General features: G+C 56.1%; 2 protein-coding genes across 2 annotated transcripts in view; both read left to right on the top strand.

The window, feature by feature from the left end:
- LOC128059631 (zinc finger protein 850-like) overlaps positions 1–23,425 on the top strand; it is a 259,860-nt gene that overhangs the window by 45,962 nt on the left and 190,473 nt on the right. The window lies entirely within an intron of this gene.
- RHPN1 (rhophilin Rho GTPase binding protein 1) lies at positions 14,119–23,139 on the top strand. Its single transcript, XM_052651868.1, has 15 exons — positions 14,119–14,196; positions 17,041–17,156; positions 18,171–18,299; positions 18,604–18,679; positions 19,230–19,307; positions 19,594–19,718; positions 19,810–19,976; positions 20,168–20,361; positions 20,744–20,900; positions 20,981–21,085; positions 21,313–21,507; positions 21,796–21,872; positions 22,071–22,217; positions 22,303–22,464; positions 22,764–23,139. The coding sequence occupies exons 1-15, from the start codon at positions 14,119–14,121 to the stop codon at positions 22,932–22,934; spliced, it is 1,977 nt and encodes a 658-aa protein (XP_052507828.1). The 3' UTR covers positions 22,935–23,139.

The raw sequence follows: 23,425 nt of genomic DNA, 5'->3' as shown, positions 1-23,425 counted from the left end.
GAAGAAGCCCTGCCTCTGCCCACAGCACGGGGCTGCGCCTTTATGTCTGCCCAGACAAGCAGGGCCCTAAAACTTCAGCAGCAGGTGGCCACTTGTGATGCCACACCGCAAGAATCCCCAGGTGGAGGTGCGTGGGCTGCAGAGCCTGCTCAGAGTGCGCCCAGGGCTCCCAGTGGGCCCGAGAGCCAGGGACAGAGGTGGGGAAAGAGGGCAGGGGGCGCGAGGCAGCAACAGCAGCCAGAGAGGGAGCGGCCCACCCCCACCCCAGCCCAGCAGACCTGACAGGACTCAAGCCAACTACTTCTGTACTTGGAAGCCAGGCGCTTCATTCCCAACTGGAAATACTATCAAAACAACAGAGCTCGAACTGCCTGATTTCAAAGCTTAGACTCCTTTCACCGTGAACTGAAACGCAAATCCTGTCATCAAGCCACGCAATTGTTTCCAGCACCAAAGTTTCCAAAAGCGAAACCTACCCTGGTTTTTTCCATCAGGTTTTTTTCTTGGTTTTACTGGACAAAGGGAGCTATTTACACTTCTTTCCGAGACAAGAAAGTGGCAGAAAATAGGATGTAAAGAAAGGTCGGTGACAACCATATGCCTAATGCCTTTTAAACTGTTTTTGGTTCTATTCTTTGAAACAGAATTTGGTTACATTGATTGTTACCTTGTTTACAATTATTTCTGGCAAGATTCTTTATTTACAAGGAAAACCATAAAAAGGGGGACCAAGGGCAACTGATAGGGCCAGTCTTCAGGTCGGTGGCCTGACGTGTGGGCTCTCACAGAACAGGCAGGAGACTGCTTCCCTGCGGCAGCTCGCTGCCAGTCACTCTGCGGTTCTACTGCGTTCTCAACTTCCGCCCAAGTGAGGGCGAAGACGGGATTCAAAACAGGGAGGGCAGGCCCCAAGCCCACTGCCAAGGCCAGACTCAGGACAGAGGTGACGTCACTGCCCCTCCCACCATATCCTCCCCTCCTGCACAAAGGAAAGGGACACAGAATAAACCTTACCCAGTATCTTTGGAAATGGAGAAGGTATTTTCTTCTTTCAGGTACTGCTAAGAGTCATAAAAGACAGAGCTTTACTGAGAACATTTTCATGTTGCAGTAAACGGTTAGAACCGTTAAAACACAAAAGCAACCACCACCAGTGTGTCCTACAGGTGGCCCCTGGGAAGACCAAACATGACCTTCAGGAAGTGAGCAAGTCAGATCCAGGCCACTGAGACGCCCCTGGCCAGCGACTTCCTTAGAACTCAGTAAGCAGGTGGCAGCCACGCCAAAGGGCTCCCAGGAGGAATAACCGACAACCCCCAACCAGGCCCGATCCCAAGGACCAGGCACAATGCAGAAAGCAGTACACCTTCTGAAGTTAGAAATCAAGGTACTTCACAAGAACACGAAGTGCATATTTTAAAAACTATCAAGATGACATGGAAATGAAGAAAGGCTTGTGGGTTAAAAAAAAAAAGAATGTAACTTACTGAAGACTGTAAGTTTAAAAATGGAACATTTAACAGCAAATGAACGATTCAAAACTGGTCTTTCCCACATCTCCTGATTTTTTGACTTGGCTCCTTCACTTTCTGTTTCTTTGGGTTTTCTAGATTCATCTGGTCAGTATTCTGCCTCTTCTTTTAACGGAGAAAAAAAAAAAATGTAATGTGAATCCCAAGGCAGGAAATGCAAAGCCAGCACTGAAATGATGACTCCGGCTGGAAGAAACACGAACTTGACAGAAGAGGGACAGGCGCGCCCCTCCGTCTCCCTCCCCAGCCCGACACAGTCTCCTTGCTTGATACCACCTGGGCCTCATCTGTGTGCACAGGCTGCTCCCATCCTATTTTCCGTTAGTCCGGGGATCAGTTAGACTAGGCTGTTTCAAGAGCTGAGGCAGCTCATTAACAAAAATCACAATTCACTGAGCAAAGGCCACTTCTACCCAGAAGCACTCAGTTACCTCTTGAGAGCAACCTTACCCCTTCACTGAGAAAGGCTTCAAACCGGACACTGGACCATCTCCCCTCGTGGCTTCTTTATCTGTAATTGTCTGTCTCCAACTGTAAGAAAACACATTGAGATGCCTCACAGAGGAGCCCAGATGGGCAGCAGGTCAGTCGGTGAGGAGGTGAGCCTGGGCCCACATGCAGGGGCAGCCTATGGTCCGTCATACCTATGGCCGGTGGTCCTACTGGCCACGTCTACCTCTAAAACACAGCAAGAGCTAAATGACGTCCACCCACAGCCAAGAGAAGAGCAAGGCCCGCTGCTCAGGACGCCTCCCTGAATCTCCCTCGGGACTCACAGGCGCACCAGTAGGTGCTCGGTGTCCTGATGCCATTACCAGGGAAACGGTCTCCAGGCAGAGCTTCAGTTAACAAGTCCTGAGTATTTCCCTGCATTTTACGTGTCATTATCTTTATATTTCTAAACGTCACAACTGACCATCTTGAAGGCAAGCATAACTCCACTGGAAACAGCCCGTTTGCCAATTCTGCATGAGTACTTACGGCCTTAGAGGCACCGGCCCAAAGGAAAAGAAAAAAAATGCTGTTAACTCGGGGTGTTTGTTACCAGATGAATGCCAGTAGGCAACAAAGAGAAAGAATGCAGCTGAGAACTCAGGCAATGCCGTGGGTGGCTCCACAACCTGGATGACCCAAGGGTGAAGGTGGAGACTCGGGTCCAGGGCGCCCCCCTGCCCCGAGAGGATGTGCCCTGAGCAGCGGCCCAGGCCCATTCCCACCGCGGCCGCACAGGCTTAGGGCCCTGCAGGCTTGTGCGCAGAAGGGAGGACCAGAAGGAACGTCCCCCTCCGGGCCCCACTCGCCACATGCTCGCTGGGCCAGGACAGTGGGGGCAATAAGGAGCAGCCCAGGGCCAAGGCCTCATAGGAGGTCTTCACCCAAGTGTGTGTGAGTGTGAATACATTTGTGTGAACGGGCGTGTGCACCTGCAGGTTGGGTTTGGGGAAGGGCTGGTGGGCGTGGATGTGATGGTGCCGACACTGGGTTGGCGAGGCGCTGTCAGGTTAGGGAAGATAACCACCCCCTCCCGTTGCATTTAGAGCGTTGCATGGACCTCAGTGGGCAAGACCGCTTGCAGGGCAGGGAATCCTGCGGGCAACGCTGTGCCTGGTCCCTTGGGAGACAGTGGTGAGGTTGGCCAGCTCAGGGTGATGGGCTGGGGACAAGAGGAGTTGAGGATGGCACTCAGGGATCCAGTTTTCATGCCTGCATGGGTGGGGTGTCCTGTGACCCTGAAACCCCATCACAGGAAAAACCACCTAAAAACATTCCTTAGGTGAAAACAGAGGAGCCCGTGATAAACATGCTCCTTATTTTACAATTTGGTGGTGGTTTTATAACTTCCGGTGCCTTTGTTTGACGTTATTAAAGATTCCATTTTCCTACTCTCTTAACAAATGGGCGTTAGGTAAATAGCTGTTTTCCTGCTTTGGTGAATAATGGCCAGACGGAAGTCTTCCGTCGTCTCTACGACCTCTCGCTGCCAGCCAAGTGTGTGTGGTGCAAGCTTTGCATAAAGATGGCATCTAATCTACAACTGCTCCTGGGTTTGCTAGAGCCTCACGGAGGCTGGACTCATTTTATTCTGAATGCTACAGGAGCGATTACCAAAAAAGGATACCATGAAGGCAACATCTATCATACGCTTCTTAAAAAACCCCATTGTCAGCATCAGTGACAATGGCATTACCGCTCAGTCACTGAGATTAAAAATTAGTCATACGTGGAAAATAGAAACAGGTTTTCAGGGAGAAGGAAGCTTTGGTTCCACTGAATTATGCCCCTTTTTTGCTTGGTAAATAAATGATGCATATTTTCTGATGATATATATTTTCGAGGGAAGCTACATCTAGGTGGTCCAGGATTTGGCATAAGAGGCTTGTTGTCAGTTGACTGAGTGGGAGGCGGCAAACATATTTCATAAATTGTATCCCGAACAGCCTGACAACAGGGTGTTCAGTTGTGACGTCAGAGTTACCTCCACCCAGAAACTGAGTCTTCCTGGATTAGGTCGCAGAGGAATGAGTCTTTGGAATGAAGGGTGTTTTCCTTCTCCTAGGTGCCACAGTCTATCAGAGGCACAGTCCATCTGCAAAGCACACTCGGCTGCCCCCTCACCCATTTAAACCCTGGCTAAACCCAGTCATCCGTCTTCTGGGCAGCCACATGCCAGCGGGGCGCCCCCTGCCAGGAATCCCTACTCCCTGTCCTTGGCTGTCTCCCTCCTCCCCTGCTGTGACCTCCAGGACCGCTCCCCGGCCCACTCTCATCAAAGACCTTGCTTCCTGTCACCAGCACACAGCAGCAGCCCACAGGCAGCATCTGCGTCCCCCACCCACGTGTGCCCTGCCTGTGACCCGGGCTCTGCCTCCTCCTGTATCTCCTCCCATACCTGCGGCTCCCTCCGTTAAAGGCCAGCCAGCCCCTCAGCTCTCCCCTGACCCCACAGCCACGTGTCGCACCAGTTCTCTGTGCCCCCAGAGCAGAACTCCCCACACGTGCTCACTTCCTGTCCTCTGGCTCACTTTTGATTCTCTCAGAGCAGCCTTTTGCCCCCACACCCTGCTGACAGGCCCCAGCAAGGTCTCCAAATGCCCTCCACCGGCTTCCCTGGCCGTGTCCCATTGGCTGTCAGCGGCATGGGACAAGGCCACACTCACGGGCGCTCCGTGGAGCCCACCCCTCCCGCCCCGTCCCTCCAGGTGGCTCGTGGCCCAGCCCTGCTGGCCCAACCGATCCTCCTCTTCCTGGCTCCACCGTGAACAGCCGCGCCACCTGTCCACGACTATCCCAGCACAGGCGGCGCTGCCTGCAGCCCGCCCCCCACCTGGCCTCCACTCCTCCAGAGCACGAGGTGGTCCTTTGGCCACAGGATCCACCGAGAGGACTGTGGGGTGGCCTCAGTGGGGAAAGACCGGCAAGCGCCTCCAGCCATCAGACCAGTAACCGCCATGCTCTGGGCGCCCTCACCTCGTGCTGTTGTAAGGATGAAACCAGCTCCCCAGAGGGGCCAGAAAAATGTCTGTGGAGCCAGGCCACAATTCCAGACTACAAGGACCTTCCTTAGACCTCATCCCCCTAAAGAGCCATTCCCCCAGAAGCACCTTCCTTGCTCAAAGAGACCTCTCCTTCCCGCCCCTCATGCACCATGTGTCCAGGAGGGAGAGAGCGCAGGCATGGCCAAGGAGAGGCAGAGAGCGTGCTGGGCACTCGGGCCCTGGGCCAGGTGCCCCAAAGAAGAAGACTTTTCAAGGAGCTCTCTCTGCTCCCAACAGGTTTTTACAGGTGCCCTCTGCTCACTCCCCCCCCCCCCCCCAAAAATGACTCTCAATTTGCCTTCAAACAAGAATAAATATGTGTGTCTGTTCCCTGAGCCTTTGACAGCCCTGAGCTGGCCCCGGGATTTGGGCAGGATTGATGGCCCTGCCTCACTGGGAGGCCCGGTGCATCTTTTACTAAAGGTGGTTTCCCAATGATGAATGGCTTTCTCAGGAACACAAAATTGTTGATTGTATTTACAAACAATTCCTTTTTCACGTCCTGTTGATTCTTCTCCAGCGTCAGTCCCTCGGTGACGCCCGCACAGTGATGCATCGGTGGCTATTACCACCATTGATTAAGGCTTCCTGCGGTCCTGCGGTGCCTGGTATGCCATTTGTCACAGACAAGTGGCTCGCACACAGCAGTATATCATGCTCTCTTCGGGCTTTACGGTTATTTATTCTTCAATTTATGTTGCATACCCTCTAAGTAGAGGCACACGCCAAAACTCCAAAATCTTAGCATGCCACAACAGTGAGCAAGTATGTGAGTAATGGAATTCTTTGCCAATCCTGGGCCTCCAGAGCCTGACTCCTCTGCCCCTCATTCTGAAAAAAATGCAAATGTAAATAAACAGTGTCAGCACCGGTCCTAATTGAGACTTGGGACCAGAGAGAAAGTCAATGAAAGTGCCACAACTTTTCACCAAGTCATCTGACATTTAGCATCAAACTGAAAGCTCCCAGATCCCAATTCTGCAGTGCTTCATCAGTCAAAGTAACCTGATTCAGAGCTGCTCTCTCTGGGTTTCTCTGCCCCACCTCCTCCTCCTAGTACATTTTTGGCTCCCTTGGGCATTTCCCATGGAGCAGGATGTGTGTGGAGAAGGTGCTGGATGCCATGAGGGTCCTGGCTCCTCCAGCTGCATGGCCCCTGGGTCTTGGGCCAGCCGGTGACTCTCCAGACGGCCAAAGGCTCAGGACAGAGCCCAGCTTTCTTCCAATTCAAAGATGGTTCACATTGAGAGCCCATCTGGTTTGCATGTGCAAAGTACCGATCAGTGTAAAATTTTGAGCCAGGGCCCATCAGGACTTGTACTGCCATGGAGAAAAATTAGTTTTCTCACAGTTCTGGAGGCAAAGTCCAAGATCGAGGAGCCAGCCAATTCAGCTCCTGTAAAGACTCTCTTCCTGGTTTGCAGATGGTCACCTTCTTACTGTGTCCTCATGTGGCTGAGAAAGCAAACTCTGGTCTCTCTCTCTTTTTATTTCCTCTGGTCCCACCATACAGCTTGTGGAATCTCAGTTCCCCAGCCAGGGACCAAACCTGGGCCCTTGGCAGTGAAAAGTGGAGAGTCCTAATTATGGGCCCGCCAGAGAAGCCCCTAGTATCTCTCTTTTTATAAACACACTAATCCCATTGTGGGGTCCCCACCCTCAGGTCAGTTCAGTTCAGACACTCAGTCATGTCTGACTCTTTGAAACACCATAGACTGTAGCACACCAGGCTTCCCTGTCCATCACCAACTCCAGGAGCTTGCTCAAACTCATGGTCATCAAGTCAGTGATGCCATCCAAACATCTCATCCTCTGTCGTCCCCTTGTCCTCCTGCCTTCAATCTTTCCCAGCATCAGGGTCTTTTCCAATGTCAGTTCTTCGCATCAGGTAGCCAAAGTATTGGAGTTTCAGCTTCAACATTAGTCCTTCCAATGAACACCCAGGACTGATCTCCTTTAGGATGGACTGGTTGGATCTCCGTGCAGTCCAAGGGACTCTCAAGAGTCTTCTCCAACACCACAGTTCAAAAGCATCAATTCTTCGGCACTCAGCTTTCTTTGTGGTCCAACTCTCACATCCATACATGACTCCTGGAAAAACCATAGCTTTGACTAGATGGACCTTTGTTGGCAAAGTAATGTCTCTGCTTTTTAATATGCTGTCTAGGTTGGTCATAGCTTTTCTTCCAAGGAGCAAGTGTCTTTTAAAAATTTCATGGCTGCAGTCACCATCTGCAGTGATTTTGGAGCCCCCCAAAATAAAATCTGTCACTGTTTCCATTGTTCACCCATCTATTTGCCATGAAGTGATGGGACCAGATGCCATGATCCTAGTTTTCTGAATGTTGAGCCTCAAGCCAACTTTTTCACTCTCCTTTTTCACTTTCATCAAGAGGCTCTTTAGTTCTTCTTCACTTTCTGCCAAAAGGATGGTGTCATCTGCATATCTGAGGTTACTGATATTTCTCCTGGCAATCTTGATTCCAGCTTATGCTTCTTCCAGCTCAGCGTTTCTCATGATATACTCTGCATATAAGTTAAATAAGCAGGGTGACGACATACAGCTTTGATGTACATCTAACGCTAATCACCTCCCATAAGCCCCACCTCCAAATCCTATTGCTCTAGGATTACAGCTTCAACACAGGACTCTGGAAGGGGGATAAAATTCAGCCCATAACATAGTTAGCTGAACATTAGCTACCTTACCAAAGTATCTAATTAGTCCTAATAGAGGTGGGTTTTTTGGTTAAATTTCTTGCACGGAGGTTTCCACCCTCTGGGGCTGACTGGCTGCCCCTCCCAGGCAGATTCTGTAACAACAGGGGTGGAGCAGGCAGACAACAGCAGGTTCTGACACTCATCTGTGCGGGTAGAGCCATGAACGGCTTCCTGCCCTCTCCTCAGTAGCCGTGGGCCTCTGACCTTTGTAAGCTGTTCCATGTCCCTCTGTTTTCCACAGGCCGGGATCCTCTGAGGAGTGGGGGGGTGGTGGTGTGTGTGTTGGGGGGGGGGGGGTGTCTGCTCTCAGATGAGTCTAGCGCCCCTTCCAGCAGTTTGTTCTAGACAGAATGTGGTCCACTGGAGAAGGGAATGGCAAACCACTTCAGTATTCTTGCCTTGAGAACCCCATGAACAGTGTGAAAAGGCAAAAAGATAGGACACTTAAAGAGGAACTCCCCAGGTCAGTAGGTGCCCAATATGCTACTGGAGATCAGTGGAGAAATAACTCCAAAAAGAATGAAGGGATGGAGCCAAAGCAAAAACAACACCCAGCTGTGGATGGCACTGGTGACAGAAGCAAGGTCTGATGCTGTAAAGAGCAATATTGCATAAGAACATGGAATGTTAGGTCCATGAATCAAGGCAATTTGGAAGTGGTCAAACAGGAGATGGCAAGAGTGAACGTCGACATTCTAGGAATCAGCAAGCTAAAATGGACTGGAATGGGTGAATTTAACTCAGATGGCCATTATATCTACTAGTGCAGGCAGCAAACCCTTAGAAGAAATGGAGTAGCCATCATGGTCAACAAAAGAGTCTGAAACGCAGTACTTGGATGCAATCTCAAAAACAACAGAATGATCTCTGTTCGTTTCCAAGGCAAACCATTGAATATCACGGTAATCCAAGCCTAGGCCCCAACCAGGAACGCTGAAGAAGCTGAAGTTGAACGATTCTATGAAGACCTACAAGACCTTTTAGAACTAACACCCCAAAAAGATGTCCTTTTCATTATAGGGGACTGGAATGCAAAAGTAGGAAGTCAAGAAACACCTGGCAAATTTGGCCTTGGAATGCGGAAAGAAGCAGGGCAAAGGCTAATAGAGTTTTGCCAAGAGAACACACTGGTCATAGCAAACACCCTCTTCCAACAACACAAGAGAAGACTCTACTCGTGGACATCACCAGATGGTCAATACCAAAATCAGATTGATTATATTCTTTGCAGCCAAAGAAGGAGAAGTCAGCAAAAATAAGACTGGGAGCTGACTATGGATCAGATCATGAACTCCTTATTGCCAAATTCAGGCTGAAATTGAAGAAAGTGGAGAAAACCACTAGACCATTCAGGTGTGACCTAAATCAAATCCCTTATCAAGGCAGTGAAAGTGAGAAATAGATTTAAGGGACTAGATCTGATAGATTGAGTGTCTGATGAACTATGGATGGAGGTTCGTGACATTGTACAGGAGACAGGGATCAAGACCATCCCCAGAAAAAGAAATGCAAAATAGCAAAATGGCTGTCTGGGGAGGCCTTACAAATAGCTGTGAAAAGAAGAGAAGCAAAAAGCAAAGGAGAAAAGAAACCCATTTGAACGCAGAGTTCCAAAGAAGAGCAAAGAGAGATAAGAAAACCTTCCTCAGCGATCAATGGAAAGAAATAGAGGAAAACAATAGAATGGGAAAGATTAGAGATCTCTTCAAGAAAATTAGAGATACCAAGGGAACATTTCATGCAAAGATGGGCTCAATAAACGACAGAAATGGTATGGACCTAACAGAAGCAGAAGATATTAAGAAGAGGTGGCAAGAATACACAGAAGAAATGTACAAAAAAGATCTTCATGACCTAGATAATCACAATGGTGTGATCACTCACCTAGTGCCAGACATCCTGGAATGTGAAGTCAAATGGGACTTAGGAAGCATCACTATGAACAAAGCTGGTGGAGGTGATGGAATTCCAGTTGAGCTATTTCAAATCCTAAAAGAGGATGCTGTGAAAGTGCTGCACTCAGTATGCCAGCACATTTGGAAAACTCAGCAGTGGCCACAGGACTGGAAAAGGTCCGTTTTCATTCCAATCCCAAAGAAAGGTAATGCCAAAGAATGCTCAAAATACTGCACAGTTGCACTCATCTCACACGCTAGTAAGTGAAGTGAAGTCGCTCAATTGTGTCCGACTCTTTGTGACCCCATGGACTGCAGCCTCCCAGGCTCCTCCATCCATGGGATTTTCCAGGCAAGAGTACTGAAGTGGGTTGCCATTTCCTTCTCCAGGGGATCTTCCTGACTCAGGGATTGAACCCAGGTCTCCTGCATTGCAGGTGGACGCTTTACCCTCTAAGCCACCAGGGAAGCCCTGAAGTGATGCTTGAAGTTCTCCAAGCCAGGCTTCAGCAATACGTGAACCATGAATTTCCAGATGTTCAAGCTGGGTTTAGAAAAGGCAGAGGAACCAGAGATCAAATTGCCAACATTCGCTGGATCATGGAAAAAGCAAGAGAGTTCCAGAAAAACATCTCTTTCTGCTTTATTGACTGTGCCAAAGCCTTTGACTGTGTGGATCACAATAAACTGCGGAAAATTCGGAAAGAGATGGGAATACCAGACCACCTGACCTGCCTCTTGAGAAATCTATATACAGGTCAGGAAGCAACAGTTAGAACTGGACAGGGAACAACAGACTAGTTCCAAATAAGAAAAGAAGTACATCAAGGCTGTATATTGTCACCCTGCTTATTTAACTTATACACAGAGTACATCATGAGAAACACTGGGCTGGAAGAAGCACAAGCTGGAATCAAGATTGCTGGGAGAAATATCAATAACCTCAGATATGCAGATGACACCACCTTTATGGCAGAAAGTGAAGAGGAACTAAAAAGCCCCCTGATGAAAGTGAAAGAGGAGAGTGAAAAAGTTGGCTTAAAGCTCAGCACTCAGAAAACTAAGATCATGGCATCTGGTCCCATCACTTCATGGCAAATAGATAGGGAAACAGTGTCAGACTTTATTTTGGGGGGCTCCAAAATCACTGCAGATGTTGATTGCAACCATGAAATTAAAAGACGCTTACTCCTTGGAAGGAAAGTTATGACCAACCTAGATAGCATATTCAAAAGCAGAGACATTACTTTGCCAACAAATGTCCATCTAGTCAAAGCTATGGTTTTTCCAGGAGTCATGTATGGACGTGAGAGTTGGACTATAAAGAAAGCTGAGTGTCGAAGATTGCTGCTTTTGAACTGTGGTGTTGGAGAAGACTCTTGAGAGTCCCTTGGACTGCAAGGAGGTCCAACCAGTCCATCCTAAAGGAGATCAGTCCTGGGTGTTCATTGGAAGGACTAATGTTGAAGCTGAAACTCCAATACTTTGGCCACCTGATGCGAAGAGCTGACTCATTGGAAAAGATCCTGATGCTGGGGAAGATTGAAGGCAGGAGGAGAAGGGGACGACAGAGGAGGAGATGGTTGGATGGCATTACCGACTCAACATGGGTTTTGGTGGACTCCGGGAGTTGGTGATGGACAGGGAGGCCTGGTGCGCTTCAGTTCATGGGATTGCAAAGAGTCGGACACGACTGAGCGACTGAACTGAACTGAATTGGACTGAACTGAACTGAACATTGGTCTATCCTTGTTTTCCCCCTTTTCTGGGATCAGCTTTGATCGTTCACATTTGGGAACAGAATCATCCGTCTTCTGCAGACCAGTTTACCGTCATAATGCTTTCTCACAGTTTGTAATCTCCCCGTGCCTTGGTAATTGGCCTCTTTTCCTTTCTTGATATGGTGTATTTGTGCTTTTGTGGGGATCCAAACCCATCCTAGTTGTACTGACAGACAAAACCCCAATTATTTTGGTACAGCATGCAAGAACAGTACATTCGCAGCCTCCCATGCAGACACACAAGGCCATGTGACAACGTTCGGGGGAACTGGGGGGACATCTTGTTTTCCTCCTGATGCTTCTTCCTCCCTGGAAAGCAGAAATGAGCCCAGGGGAAGTAACCTCGCCTCCACTGCCAGGCTCACGGTCTTTGGTGGACACCCCTGCGGATACACCCTCTGCCACCACCCACCTGTGAATGGTGACCTGGGGAAAAATAATAAACATCTCACTCCCCAGGGCTAAGCAATGCACCCAATCTTATGCAGTTAGAGGCGGAGCCTAGCCAATAAAAATCTACTCCCCCACCATCGGGCCTCTTGGGGATTAATCAACTTTTTTCCCTCAAACACTCAGTTTCTTTGCTATGCAACTGATGTCAGCTTTAAATGTTTTGTTATTTCCTCCTCCTTTTTTTTTAATTTGGTTAATTTGTTTCACATATATATGATATCTATATAGTAATAAAGTCACAAAAAGTTACAGAATTTCCTTTTGTTCTATAAATTTTATATAATGTTATTTACTTTCTAGTTTTTTTTTTTTTAGGTAATATGCAGTTTGTGTTCTTTCTTCTAATTCACACCTTATTTAGAAGTATCTCTTCATTTCCAATGGTTTCCTTTTATTTTGGATGCTTTTTGTTGTCAATTACTAGACATCCATTCTTCAAAACACAAGTTTTGGGGTTACTTTGTTATAGAAGGTTTGGAGCTTTACCAGCCTCAGGTCTCTAAGACCTGGTGAACCAAGAAGGAACCTCCTGCGGCACCCCACCGCCTCCCCAGGGGTGACCGCCTATAACTCTGAGCTGCAGATTTGGTGTTGAATCCCACAGTTCCGAAGAACAAGCATCTGCAACTGGAGGTTTTTATTTCTTTATTTATCTCTTCATTTATTTTTGGCTGTGCTGGGTCTCTGTTGCTTTGTGCAGGCTTTCTCTGGTTGTACTAGTCGGGGTTACTCTTCCTTGCCAGACACGGCTTTCTCCTTGAAGTGACATTTCTTGTAATGGAACACAGGCTCTGGATCACGCGGGCTTCAGCAGTTGTGGTGCTTAGTTGCTTCATGGTATGTGGAATCTTCCTGGACCAGGGATCAAACCTGTGTCCTCCGCATAGGCAGACGGGTTCTTAGCCACTGTGCCACCAGGGAAGTCCCGGACCTCATGCTTCTGCACCTGGAATTCTGCTTTCTAACTGAGGCCTTATCTGCTGACTTCCCCCTCAGCAGGATGAAGCTTCAGCTTCTCTCACCCACTTCTTCACCCTTTCCCTCTCTCTTCCTCCTAACAGAAACTCCTTATGGTGGTCCTCTACAGTCAAGCTGCCAGGACAGCCTGAAACACACAGCTAAGTCAGGTCATATTCTGTGTTACATTTTGTTTTCCTCGGAGTTAACAATTACCTTATTTTGTTGTTACTATTGTTTCAGATGGCCAGGGTTGGCCAAAGAGCTTAGCTTACAGGATTTAGCTCTGGGGAAAGACAGGATCTGGCTTGGCTATTTGGGGAGGGGCCCAGGGCTCTGCACGGAGGCATGGCTGGGACCGTGGGGAGATGGTTACTATGGACAAGGCTGGAAATTTATCAGAACTTGGTGAAGATTTGCTATGGCTACTGCATATGCTCTGGTGTTCCTGCCCCTGTTCTTCGGTGAGGTGAGCCCCACATGAAATCTGAGTGCGTTCCGGAGTTGCCATAACTAGAGAAATTATGAAGGGCCTGGGGTAACTCTGCAGGGAGAGTTCGGTTCTGGAGGCAGGCTGGTCCCGGGAGGTAAGTCAGTTCTAGATGTAGGTGGTGAAAGTAAGATGATTCTGGAAGCAGGTTGCCGAGGGGGGTTCTGGAGTGTGGGCTCCAGAGGCGGGTTCCCGAGGAAGGTTCTGGAAGCGGTTTCTGGAAGTGTGACAATGGACGGCACCGCACTGGGGCCACCAGGCCAGAGCCTGGGTCCCCGAGCGGAGACAGAAAAGCGGACCTTAAGGGCTGCACGGGCGCTCGTGCCAGGAAATCCGTTAACAAGCCATCGCGGGTGTTTTCTTCGGACTAGGCCTGCGGAGGCCCCGCCGCCCGGCGGGTGGAACCCCGGCTGCCCCTGGGCCCTGCGCGGCGCCTTGTTTCTCCCTTTTCCGCCGGCCGGCGGTTGCCAGGGGCGACCGCATTCCCCTGGGGCTCCGCGGACACGAGTGGGCAGGGCCTGGCTTCGAGAACCACCTCCCTCACGCTCTGGTTGGCCAGCGCTGCTGTCCGTCGGAGTCGCCGCGGCCGCCGATTGGGCAGCGGGAAGTTTCGCACGCTCGGCGGCCTGCGCCCCGCCCCTCCTGCCGGCGGGGCCGCCACCCCCAGGAGAGGGCAGTGAGGAGTCCCTTGCTCCGGGGGTCTCTGCGCTGGCGACGGCCTCCAGGCGGACGCGGCCCGAGCAGCGGGCGGCGATGGTCCCCGAGGACAGATCGGACGGCCCGGGAGCCGGCGAGGAGAGCGCCCGGCTGCAAGCGGGCCCCATCCGCAAGGTGGGAGCGCCCGGCGGCCGGCGGCCGGCGGCCGGGGGGCGCCGGGAGGTGGGTTCCCAAACCCGGCCGCTCCTGTTGCCCGCTGCCGCGGGCGAGCGCTCGGCTGCGGGATCGGCACTGGTTTCTCGCGCCGCTGGACTCCGGGGCGAAACGTCGCGTAAGGTGGGCGTAACGGTGGGGAGCTGGGGCCCCGTGCGGAGCCAGAGCCCGGCCGCTGGACTCCTGTCTAGTGCGTTTGGGGGACCCCTTCTGCGTCGACCGGAGCAGGTCGGAGCGCAAGTCCAGCTCGTGGTTTTCTGAGAACAACACTCCAGGACCCCCTTCTCTGGCAGGTGCTGGACTCTGGTCAGTGACAGCCCGTGGCCTTCGTGTCTGTTTCTGGCATGTCATTCCCACTTTCCTAGCTGTTCCCTCTCTCCTAGGGCTGTTCAGCTGTGCCCTGGCCACCCAGCTCTGTGTTTGATGGAACTTTTAGCAACAGGTGGCTGATGCACCCGGGTACAGGAAATGGCTGGAGGATTTCCCAGCAGGGTGGTTTCTCCCGCCTCGCTTCCCCGCACCTCTGCCCCTTCCTGAAACCCCTGATCCCGCGGGGGCTGTGGACTGTGGACTGTTTCCAGGACTGAAAAGCTGTGCAAGGGAGGAGGGTGGAGACATGTGAGTCTGTGGCTGGGGAGGATTCGTGCTCTGGTTGCCTCACCTTGCAGCCCGGAAGCCTGGCTCTTCCCTGGGAGTCACTGAAAGGCTTCCCAGGGTTTATGCCAGGCCTTAGGCATCCACACACACGAGAGTTTTCAGGCCGGTGCCACCAAGCATTGCTGCACCTGCACCAGGGAGGGTGTGAGGCCTGGCCCCACCAACCATCTTGCAGTCTGCTACCAGACCTGCACTGCCCTAGTTCCTGGCACACTTAGCCAGTTCTGGCCACTGCCCCTGCCATTTCCTCCTGGGCTTCTGGGGGATCCATTAGACCAGTGCTGCCAGGGCTGGAGCAGGGAGGGCGTGGGAGAGGCTCGCTGCTCTTCTCCATCAGGTGGGGGTTCTTCCACACATGCACGAGCTGACAGACCCCTTCACCACCCGGTGTGGAAATGGGAGTGAGCACCACCCAGCACTGCAAATTGGGCCACAGTCGCACTTCCCGCCAAGTCATGCAGCCAGCCTGAGTCCTGGAGGGAGCGCTGGGGTCACGAGACCATGAGGGGTGCTGGCTGCAGGCCTCAGAGGGAACTATGGTCTCCCGCCTTCAAGTACATCTCTCCGGGGGCACGTGACATCGGACACCTGACGAGCTGTGTTGACGGGACAGTCCCTCGGGGCTGGCAGCCTCTCCCCAGTGCATGGAGCGCCCCTCCCCAGGCAGACAGCCTTGCTGCTCACTCAGAACCTTAGGCTGGAGCTGTGCAGTTGGACCTTCAGAGGGAGAAGGGTAGAGCTTCAGCTGTGGCCTGCCCCCTGCTCCGGATTCTCAGGCCTCCTGGAAGGGCAACTGCCCGTGTCCTCTTCTCATTCCCTTCTGCACCAAGTGGGTATGGGAGGTACCATGGGGAAGAGGTGAAGGCCAGTGCGAAGACAGACACTCAACCAGCAGAGCGGAGAGAGGAGAGCCGTGCTTTGTCTTCTTCCTGCCTGATGCCACCTTGACACCAGCCCCCTCTCTGTCTACAGACGAGAACCTGTCCAGAGTCCCCCAGCAGGCAGTCATCCAAGGTGGTTGCTCTCTCTCCCCCATTGTTCAATGGGGACAAGTCCCCTCTCCCCAGTTACCTCAGGACCACTTGGAAGTCCCAGAAAAATGCTTCCTCCTACAGGAAGTCTTCCCTGATTGATCCCTCCTACGAACACTGGAATGTGGAGGAAATGTTGGGCTGTAATCCAAGGTGGTCATGTGCCATGAGTCTTGTCTGTGCAAGAGAGTAAGGCCTTCTTTAGGGCGCCTCCTGCTTGGGGCTGGGATAACCTATAGCCCCCAGAAGGCGGGGACTGCTCTGTGTGTGGCAGTGGGGACATATTTCCTCAGATTTGTGCAAGACAGCGGCCACTGCAGAGAGGCTGCATTATCCCTGCACGCCTGTGCTTTCAGGGTGGGGTCCTGGGAGGCACTATGTCCTCTTCCTTGTTCTGTTCCAGGGCCAGGAGACCACTTGAGCCTGAGGACATGCTCCAGGGAAGAACATTCTGAGAAGTCCTTCCCAACTCTCGGGCTGGTGACTGACCAGGCCGGGAGGTCCCTAAAAGGCCGCAGCGGCACCAGTCCCACTGGGGCCCTGAAAGCCCCTCCCCTCACAGAGGAAACCTCTCACCCTCTGAACCTGCTGCAGGGCTCTCTGCCTGGGGCCCGGGACACGGGCAGGCTGGCGGGATTGCCTGTGTGCAGGGCAGAGCCGCACTGAGGCGCCTCAGATGGGACTGTCAGAAGGCCTGGCCCTCTGCCTGTGAGCGGAGTGACCCTTGGGGCCTGTGGTTTGGGCATTTGCCGCAATAAGCGGCCAACTGGGATGGAGCCCAGCCGCAGTAAGTGTGGCCCAGAGGAGACCCAGCACCCTGCAGGCAGGCTGCTCTCCATCAGTGCCCTGGCAGGAGCTGGCTGGTCGTCCCCTCCACCTAAACGTGTGCAGTCTGGCATTTGCGTGGGCAGGACGGGTCATGGAGGTTATAGAAGGAATTCGGAAGCGCAGGAGGACACGGGGAGCAACTGACCGTCTCCCAGCGGGTCTCCAGCTGGGCTGCTGAGTCCCAGAGCGGCACCCGACGGGCCCAGCGTCTTCCCAGGGCAGTCCAGCCCTGTCGCTGCCCGCCATGTCCTTGCTGGCCTGGGCCCAGTGACCTGTGACCTCTTCACAGGGCTGTGACCTCTCGGCAGATTCACCGCCCGGCCGCCTGCAGAGCCGCAGGGCCCGGATCCACCAGCAGATTGACAGGGAGCTGAGGATGCGGACAGGCGCTGAGAATCTGTACAGGTGGGCACTGGTTGCCCGGGACACCCGCCCACGGCTGGACCCCCAGGAAAGCAGAGCCATGCTCCCAGAGGCCCCCATGAGGCAGGCTCACCCAGGGCAGGGCAGTGACACGGTGGGTGCCTGGTCTTTTGGTCCACGTGTGAGTCCACGACCAGGCCTCCTGTTCAGGCTCCTGAGAGGCAGGGCTGGACTTCGCACCAGGGTCTGGGGCAGCCATGGTGCCCAGCTGGGATGCTCACAGATGACTCAGGCCCCCACTTTGGTGGCCCTCACTGGCAGGGTCAGCTCAGGGCCAGCCAGGTTCCGTGCTAGGCTGGAGAGGATGTCCCCACCAGGATGGGCATAGCAGCTGCACTTTTTAGGCTGAGCTGTGGCAAGTGACTGGTGTCCTGAGGTTGAGAACCTGAGAATGAGTCCTTGAGACAGGAATGCATCTCTACCTTGGAGCCTGTGTGTTCACACCTTCACACCCACCTGTTCTCTGGGTGCTGATCTGAGGCCCGGGAAGGGGGCCCTGCCTGCCCCAGCCACTACCAGTGAGCACAAAGCCAGGTGCAGGCCGGGGCTCCGCCAGGCCCTCCTTTTCCTTAACCCTGCCTCCCTGTCCACCCCGTGACTTTCTGGGCACCCACTGGTCCCTCTGGCAGGCACAGAGGCAGTCCAACCCCATCTCTCCAGGGAAGTTGCCTTCCAGTCTCCAGAGCACAGGCGTGAGCCGTGTCCTGGGGAGTGAGAGGTGGGGGGGGGCTTACGCCCTGGAAGTTCTGGGTCCGAGCACATGTACTCCGGCCAGAGTCATGACACGCGTACAGACAGGAAACTGCATGGCCCACAGGGAGCTTCAGAGAGGAGGGGGTCATCTGGTGGGCCCTGGACCCCACCACTGCGCCCCAGGGTGGCTGGGCCCCTTGGCACATCACTGTGGAATGGGCTCCAGAGCTTGGGCTGCGATGAAGGCCTGGGGCGTGGGTCCCCTGGCAGCGCTAGGGCTTCACTTCAGCCTCCCTCCTCTAGAGCCACCAGCAACGCCCGCGTCAGGGAGACTGTGGCCCTGGAACTGAGCGACGTCAACTCCAGCCTGCAGCTGCTGAAGGAGGAGCTGGCGGGGCTCGACAGCAGCGGGGACACGGGCCAGCCCGAGAGGTGCGTGTGTGAGTGTGTGCAAGGACGTGGACTGGCCCCAGGGGCGTGTGTGCATGCGAGTGTGTGGGGGGACAGGGACTGGCCCCAGAGGCGCGTGTGCATGTGAGCGTGAGGGAGACCACCACCACCACGCCTGTGTGTGCAGGGCTGGCATCAGGCAGGGCCTGAGGGACGTGGCGTGGCGTTCCAGAGCCAGGGTGGGGCGGTGCGTCCGGTGTAGCAGGCGTGGTAGTGGGTGACTCCAGGGCCACCGAGGACAGCGGAGTCCAGCCCTAGAGTCTGGACTCGCTGCTTCTGGTTCTAGTGAAGGCGTCACTGCCCCCATGATCCCCCTGGGGCTGAAGGAGACCAAGCCCCTGGACTGGGCCCCCTCCCTGAAGGTGAGTGCCGGCCTGGGCTCGGCTCTCAGGGGCTTCCTGGTCAGCAGTCTCACTGAGGTGAGGACTCAGAGGGAAGAAGGGTCTGACCCAGAGCCACCTGGCCTCCACAGCCAGAGGGGATTTTGATCGGGTGGGCTTTGCAGAAGAACGCACCCTGGGACAGATGTTGGCAAAACCGGAGGTCCCAGGATGGCTGCCGGGTCCCCAACTCCTGCTCTGAGGGTTCCGCTGGCTGGGGGCTGCCCCTTCTAGCCAGAGCCTGTGCTGAGAAAACCCGCAGGTTCCGGGGGACCTTGTGGGGGCTCCTAAGCCCCTGCGGCCAGGCCAGCAGGAAGGTGCCTCAGCCTGGGCCTCAGGCATCCGCTGGTAGGTGGCAGGTGGCACTTGGTTTGTGGGAGTTAATAAGGGTAAGGGGTTCCAGTAGAGACATCCCTGAGTCCCTGGGCCCCGCATCTGTGGTGGGGGTCCCCTCGCTATGGGGCTTCAGCCATGTCGGGCTGGGAGGCTCCAGGGAAGTCCCGTGCCTGCCCTCCCCCCACCCCAACCTCAGGAGCTGATCTGCAGGCACTTTGGGGAGGATGGAGCTTCCTACGAGGCTGAGATCAGGGAGCTGGAGGAACTGCGGCAGGTGAGTGTCAGCCCCCCCACCCCCCAGGTGAGAAGACTGCTGGCCTTTGGGAATGGCTGCTCTGTGCCCGTGCCCGCCTCAGGGACCCTGCCCAGCCTCCCACTCCAGCGCCCTGCAGTCCCCTGGAGTGGCACGTGTGGTCCCCAGCAACCCCCAGGAGGGCACGTGTGACTATGTTCACCCCTAGACCCTGGGGCGCCCCCTGGAGCTGTGACATCCCAGGGGCTGCCATGTGTGCCCTGGGGTGGGCAGAGGCGGTAGGACCCAGCTGACTTCCATCTGGCAGGCCACGCGGACCCCCAGCCGGAGCAAGGCCGGCCTGGAGCTGCTCACGGCCTACTACAACCAGCTCTGCTTCCTGGAGGCACGCTTTGTCACCCCTGCCCGGAGCCTCGGGCTGCTCTTCCACTGGTAGGGGCTGGGGTGGGCAGGAGCCCCGGGGCCGTTCCTGAGACCCCCAGCTTCTTGTGGGAACTCTTCCCAGCCTGACCCAACCCTGCAGGTACGACTCGCTGACAGGGCTTCCAGCCCAGCAGCGGGCCCTGGCCTTCGAGAAGGGCAGCGTGCTGTTCAACATCGGCGCCCTGCACACCCAGATCGGGGCTCGCCAGAACCGCTCCTGCCCTGAGGGCATCAGCCGCGCCGTGGAAGCCTTTCAGAGGGCTGCTGGTGAGGCTGCCAGACCCTGGCCCCACAGCTGTGCCTGCGCGGTCCTTACTTCCAGGCTCGAGGGCCAGAGTCGGGGTAGGGGGGACAGGCGTGGTGGCCCCCTAGGCCGAGGGGCTCAGCACACAGAGGCCCTCTGTGATGAGCTTAGGGCGAGAGCTGGGCAGCCCCGCTGAGCCCCCTCTCCCCCGCAGGGGCCTTCAGCCTCCTGAGGGAGAACTTCTCCCATGCGCCCAGCCCGGACATGAGCCCCGCCTCGCTCGCCATGCTGGAGCAGCTCATGAGTGCCCAGGCCCAGGAGTGTGTCTTCGAGGGCCTCTTGCTGCAGGCCCCTGGGGCCGCCCACGACTGCCTGGCCCAACTGCGCCTTGCCCAGGAGGCGGCCCAGGTGAGGGCGGGAGGGAGGGGGGCAGCGGGGGGCGGCTGTCCCAGGGTACAGGCCAGGCTGCGGCTCTTGGCTCTCGGGTGCCCGCTGAGCTGGGGACCGGGGCAGGGTGGGGCGGGGCCGGGAGGGGCGGCTGGGGAGTCTCTGGAAGCCAGCTGTCCTCATAGGCTCTGGGGGGCTGTTCAGGGTCCCCGGGCCATGAGTCCCCGCGTCTGGGGCGATGCCAATCAGGGCAGGGACTGGGGCCCCCTGACCCCTGAGCTCGTCTCGACGTGGGGCAGGGTCTCTGGAACTTTGGTGGAGGCGGGGCCCCAGGGTGGGCAGAGGCCGGGGCCCAGGCCGCCGGGCTCCAGGCAGCCCCCTCCGTCCCCCTGTGTGCCAGCAGGTGGCGGCCGAGTACCGGCTGGTGCATCGGACCATGGTCCAGCCGCCCGTCCGGGACTACGTGCCCTTCCCCTGGACCACCCTGGTGCACGTGAAGGCTGAGCACTTCCACGCCCTGGCTCACTACCACGCGGCCCTGGGCCTGTGTGACAGCGCCCGTGAGTGCCCCACCCTGCGTGCCCGCTTGCCGTGCCACCAGGGGCCCGTGCGGTGGCTCACTGCCCTCTCTGACCTCCAGCGGTGGCCGAGTCGGAGCTCCCCATCCTTGAGAAAGTGTTCCTGGCCTCGGCTGAGGCCCGGGGCCTGGTGCTGCCCCAGGAGCGCGAGGAACGCAGCAAGCTGGGTGAGGCCCTGGGCCCCTGCCGGCATGAGCGCCCCATTCCAGCCGTCACTCCCCATGGGGCCCCAGCAGTTCGGGCGGCTTCCTGGGCAGGGCAGGCACCCATGGGAGGCAGCTCTTCCCTGGCGGACCCAGGATGAACCCGGAAGCCCTGACCTGCCCTCCTCCAGCTGCATGTGGGGTGGGGGCCTGGAGGGGCCCCAGCAGCATGAGACAGCTCGGTCCCGCAGGCAAGGCCCACCTGAGGCGGGCCCTCCTGGGGCAGGAGGCGGCGCTGCAGCTGCACGCCGTGTGCCGAGCCCTGCGCTGGGAGGACCTGCTGCAGGCCGTGCTGGCCCGGGCACTGCGGCGTTCTCTGGCCAAGTACTCGGAGCTCGACCTGGAGGACGACTTCCACGAGGCCACCGAGGCCCCTGACATCCAGCGTGAGCACCAGGCCCCGGGGTGGGTGTGTCTTGGCCCCAGCGGGGGAGGCAGGCAGAGGCTCCATGTGCCACACAGAGAGCCCTCGGAGGAGGAGCCGAGCCATGATGGCAGCTCCCCGCTGCTCCGTGCCTGCCCCGTCCCCCCAGGGACGTCAGACGCCAGAACCACCATGCGCCTCCTGCTGGTGGTGCCCAGAGGGCCCGAGTGCATGGCTGCACCTCAGGCCACCACCCTGGGACCCTGAGCTTTGGACTCAGCCCTGCCTCCCTTCACCCTCATCCTTTCAGCTAAGACGCAGCAGAGGGCAGAGGGAAGGACACCCAGCTTCTCCCGGGTGAAGGTAGCTGATATCTTCCACCGGCTGGTGAGCACCCTCCCAGGCCTCCCCTTCCTCAGCTCTCTCCTGGCATTCAGGCAGGTCCTCGAAGGGGGCCCCACCCTGCCCAGCCCCCCTGCTGACGCCACCAGTCTCTCACCGAATGGAGAGATGAGGGCAAGGGTGCTCCAGGCCGGGGGGCTCCTCCAAGTGCAGCAGCCCAGCCAGGCCTCTGACCTCCCCCAGGGGCCCCTGTCCGTGTTCTCAGCCAAGAATCACTGGCGGCTGGTGGGGCCCATTCACCTGTCTCGAGGAGAGGGAGGCTTCGGCTTCACGCTGCGGGGAGACTCGCCTGTTCTCATTGCTGCCGTCGTTCCAGGGGGCCGGGCTGCGGTAAGCCCCCCTCACCGGGGGGGCAGGGAAGGTGGGCCCACCCAGAGGTGGAGGGGTGCTGTGGGACTCTCCCCGTCTGCTGCAGGAGGCCGGCCTGAAGGAGGGTGACTACATCGTGTCGGTGAATGGGCAGCCGTGCAGGTGGTGGAAGCACGCGGAGGTGGTGGCCCAGCTGAAGGGTGTGGGCGACGAGGGCGTGAGCCTGCAGATGGTCACGCTGCTGCCTGCTGCTGAGCTGCCCGTCTCGGTGAGCCCCAGGACCTTGGGAGGGTGTCCCTAACTCCTTTGGCCAGGCCCCAAATACCCACGCATGCTACGAGGGTGCTGGGACGGTCCTCCGTGAGGCGCAGCCCGCCCCTCAGCTGCTCCGGGCAGAGGCTGCCTCTGGAGCACGGCCCCCCAGCAGGGCAAACCCATGGGGGGTTTGCTATCACATGGACTCCCAACCCCTGAATCCCCACCATTTTGTCCCTGGCACTCACCCGCTGGCCACAAGCAGACCAGGCCAGGGGAGCTGACCCACGTCCGTTTCCATGCTGAACACAGGGGAACCGCCGGCCAGCCCTTGGGGGGCTTCTAAGAAGCCAGAAGGAGTGTGGCCAAGAGACACCAGTGCCCTCACGAGCCAGCCCGAGGCCCAGGCCCCTCCTTGGCTGGAACCGCAAGGCCAACAGGGGCAAGACTGGAAGAAGGCTGTCCCCAGCCCCACAGCCCTGAGCTGCTTGCTGCCCTTACCCTCTGGGTTGCCCAGGGTGGCGGTGAGGGGCCGGCTCCTCCCATACAAGGGCCCCAGAGCAGGCTCCAGCTGGCTGGGAGTGAGGACCCTGTGCAGACCTTCCTGATCCAGGACCCAGGAGCTTCAGCCAGTTTGCTGCCCCACCCAGTGCCCAGAGCTGCCCATTAAAGACCATGTCTGATGAGATGTGCCAGAGCCCAGTGCCGGGGGCCAGGTGCAGCACCCACACAAGAAGTGTCACAGTTACCCTGGGCACTGAGTCCCGCGTGCCAGGAGCCTGTCTCTGAGCTGCCCTGTCCTCCTGTGTCCCGACTGCCCACTAGAGGGCAGCTCCCCGGGTGGAGGTGTCCATGGACTCCTCTCGGACCAGAAGGAGCTGTCACGGGAAAAGGGGGCAGGCTAGGGGGATGTGTGGCAGCGGCCCCTGCAGCTCAGATTCCCGCTGCCCCTGTGCTGGGCTCCTGAGGCCCCT

This window comes from Budorcas taxicolor, chromosome 14, assembly GCF_023091745.1.
Source record: "Budorcas taxicolor isolate Tak-1 chromosome 14, Takin1.1, whole genome shotgun sequence".
Classification (NCBI taxonomy): Eukaryota; Metazoa; Chordata; class Mammalia; order Artiodactyla; family Bovidae; genus Budorcas; species Budorcas taxicolor.
Note: the sequence above shows the minus strand (reverse complement) of the source record. Positions and strands in the feature narration are given on the sequence as shown.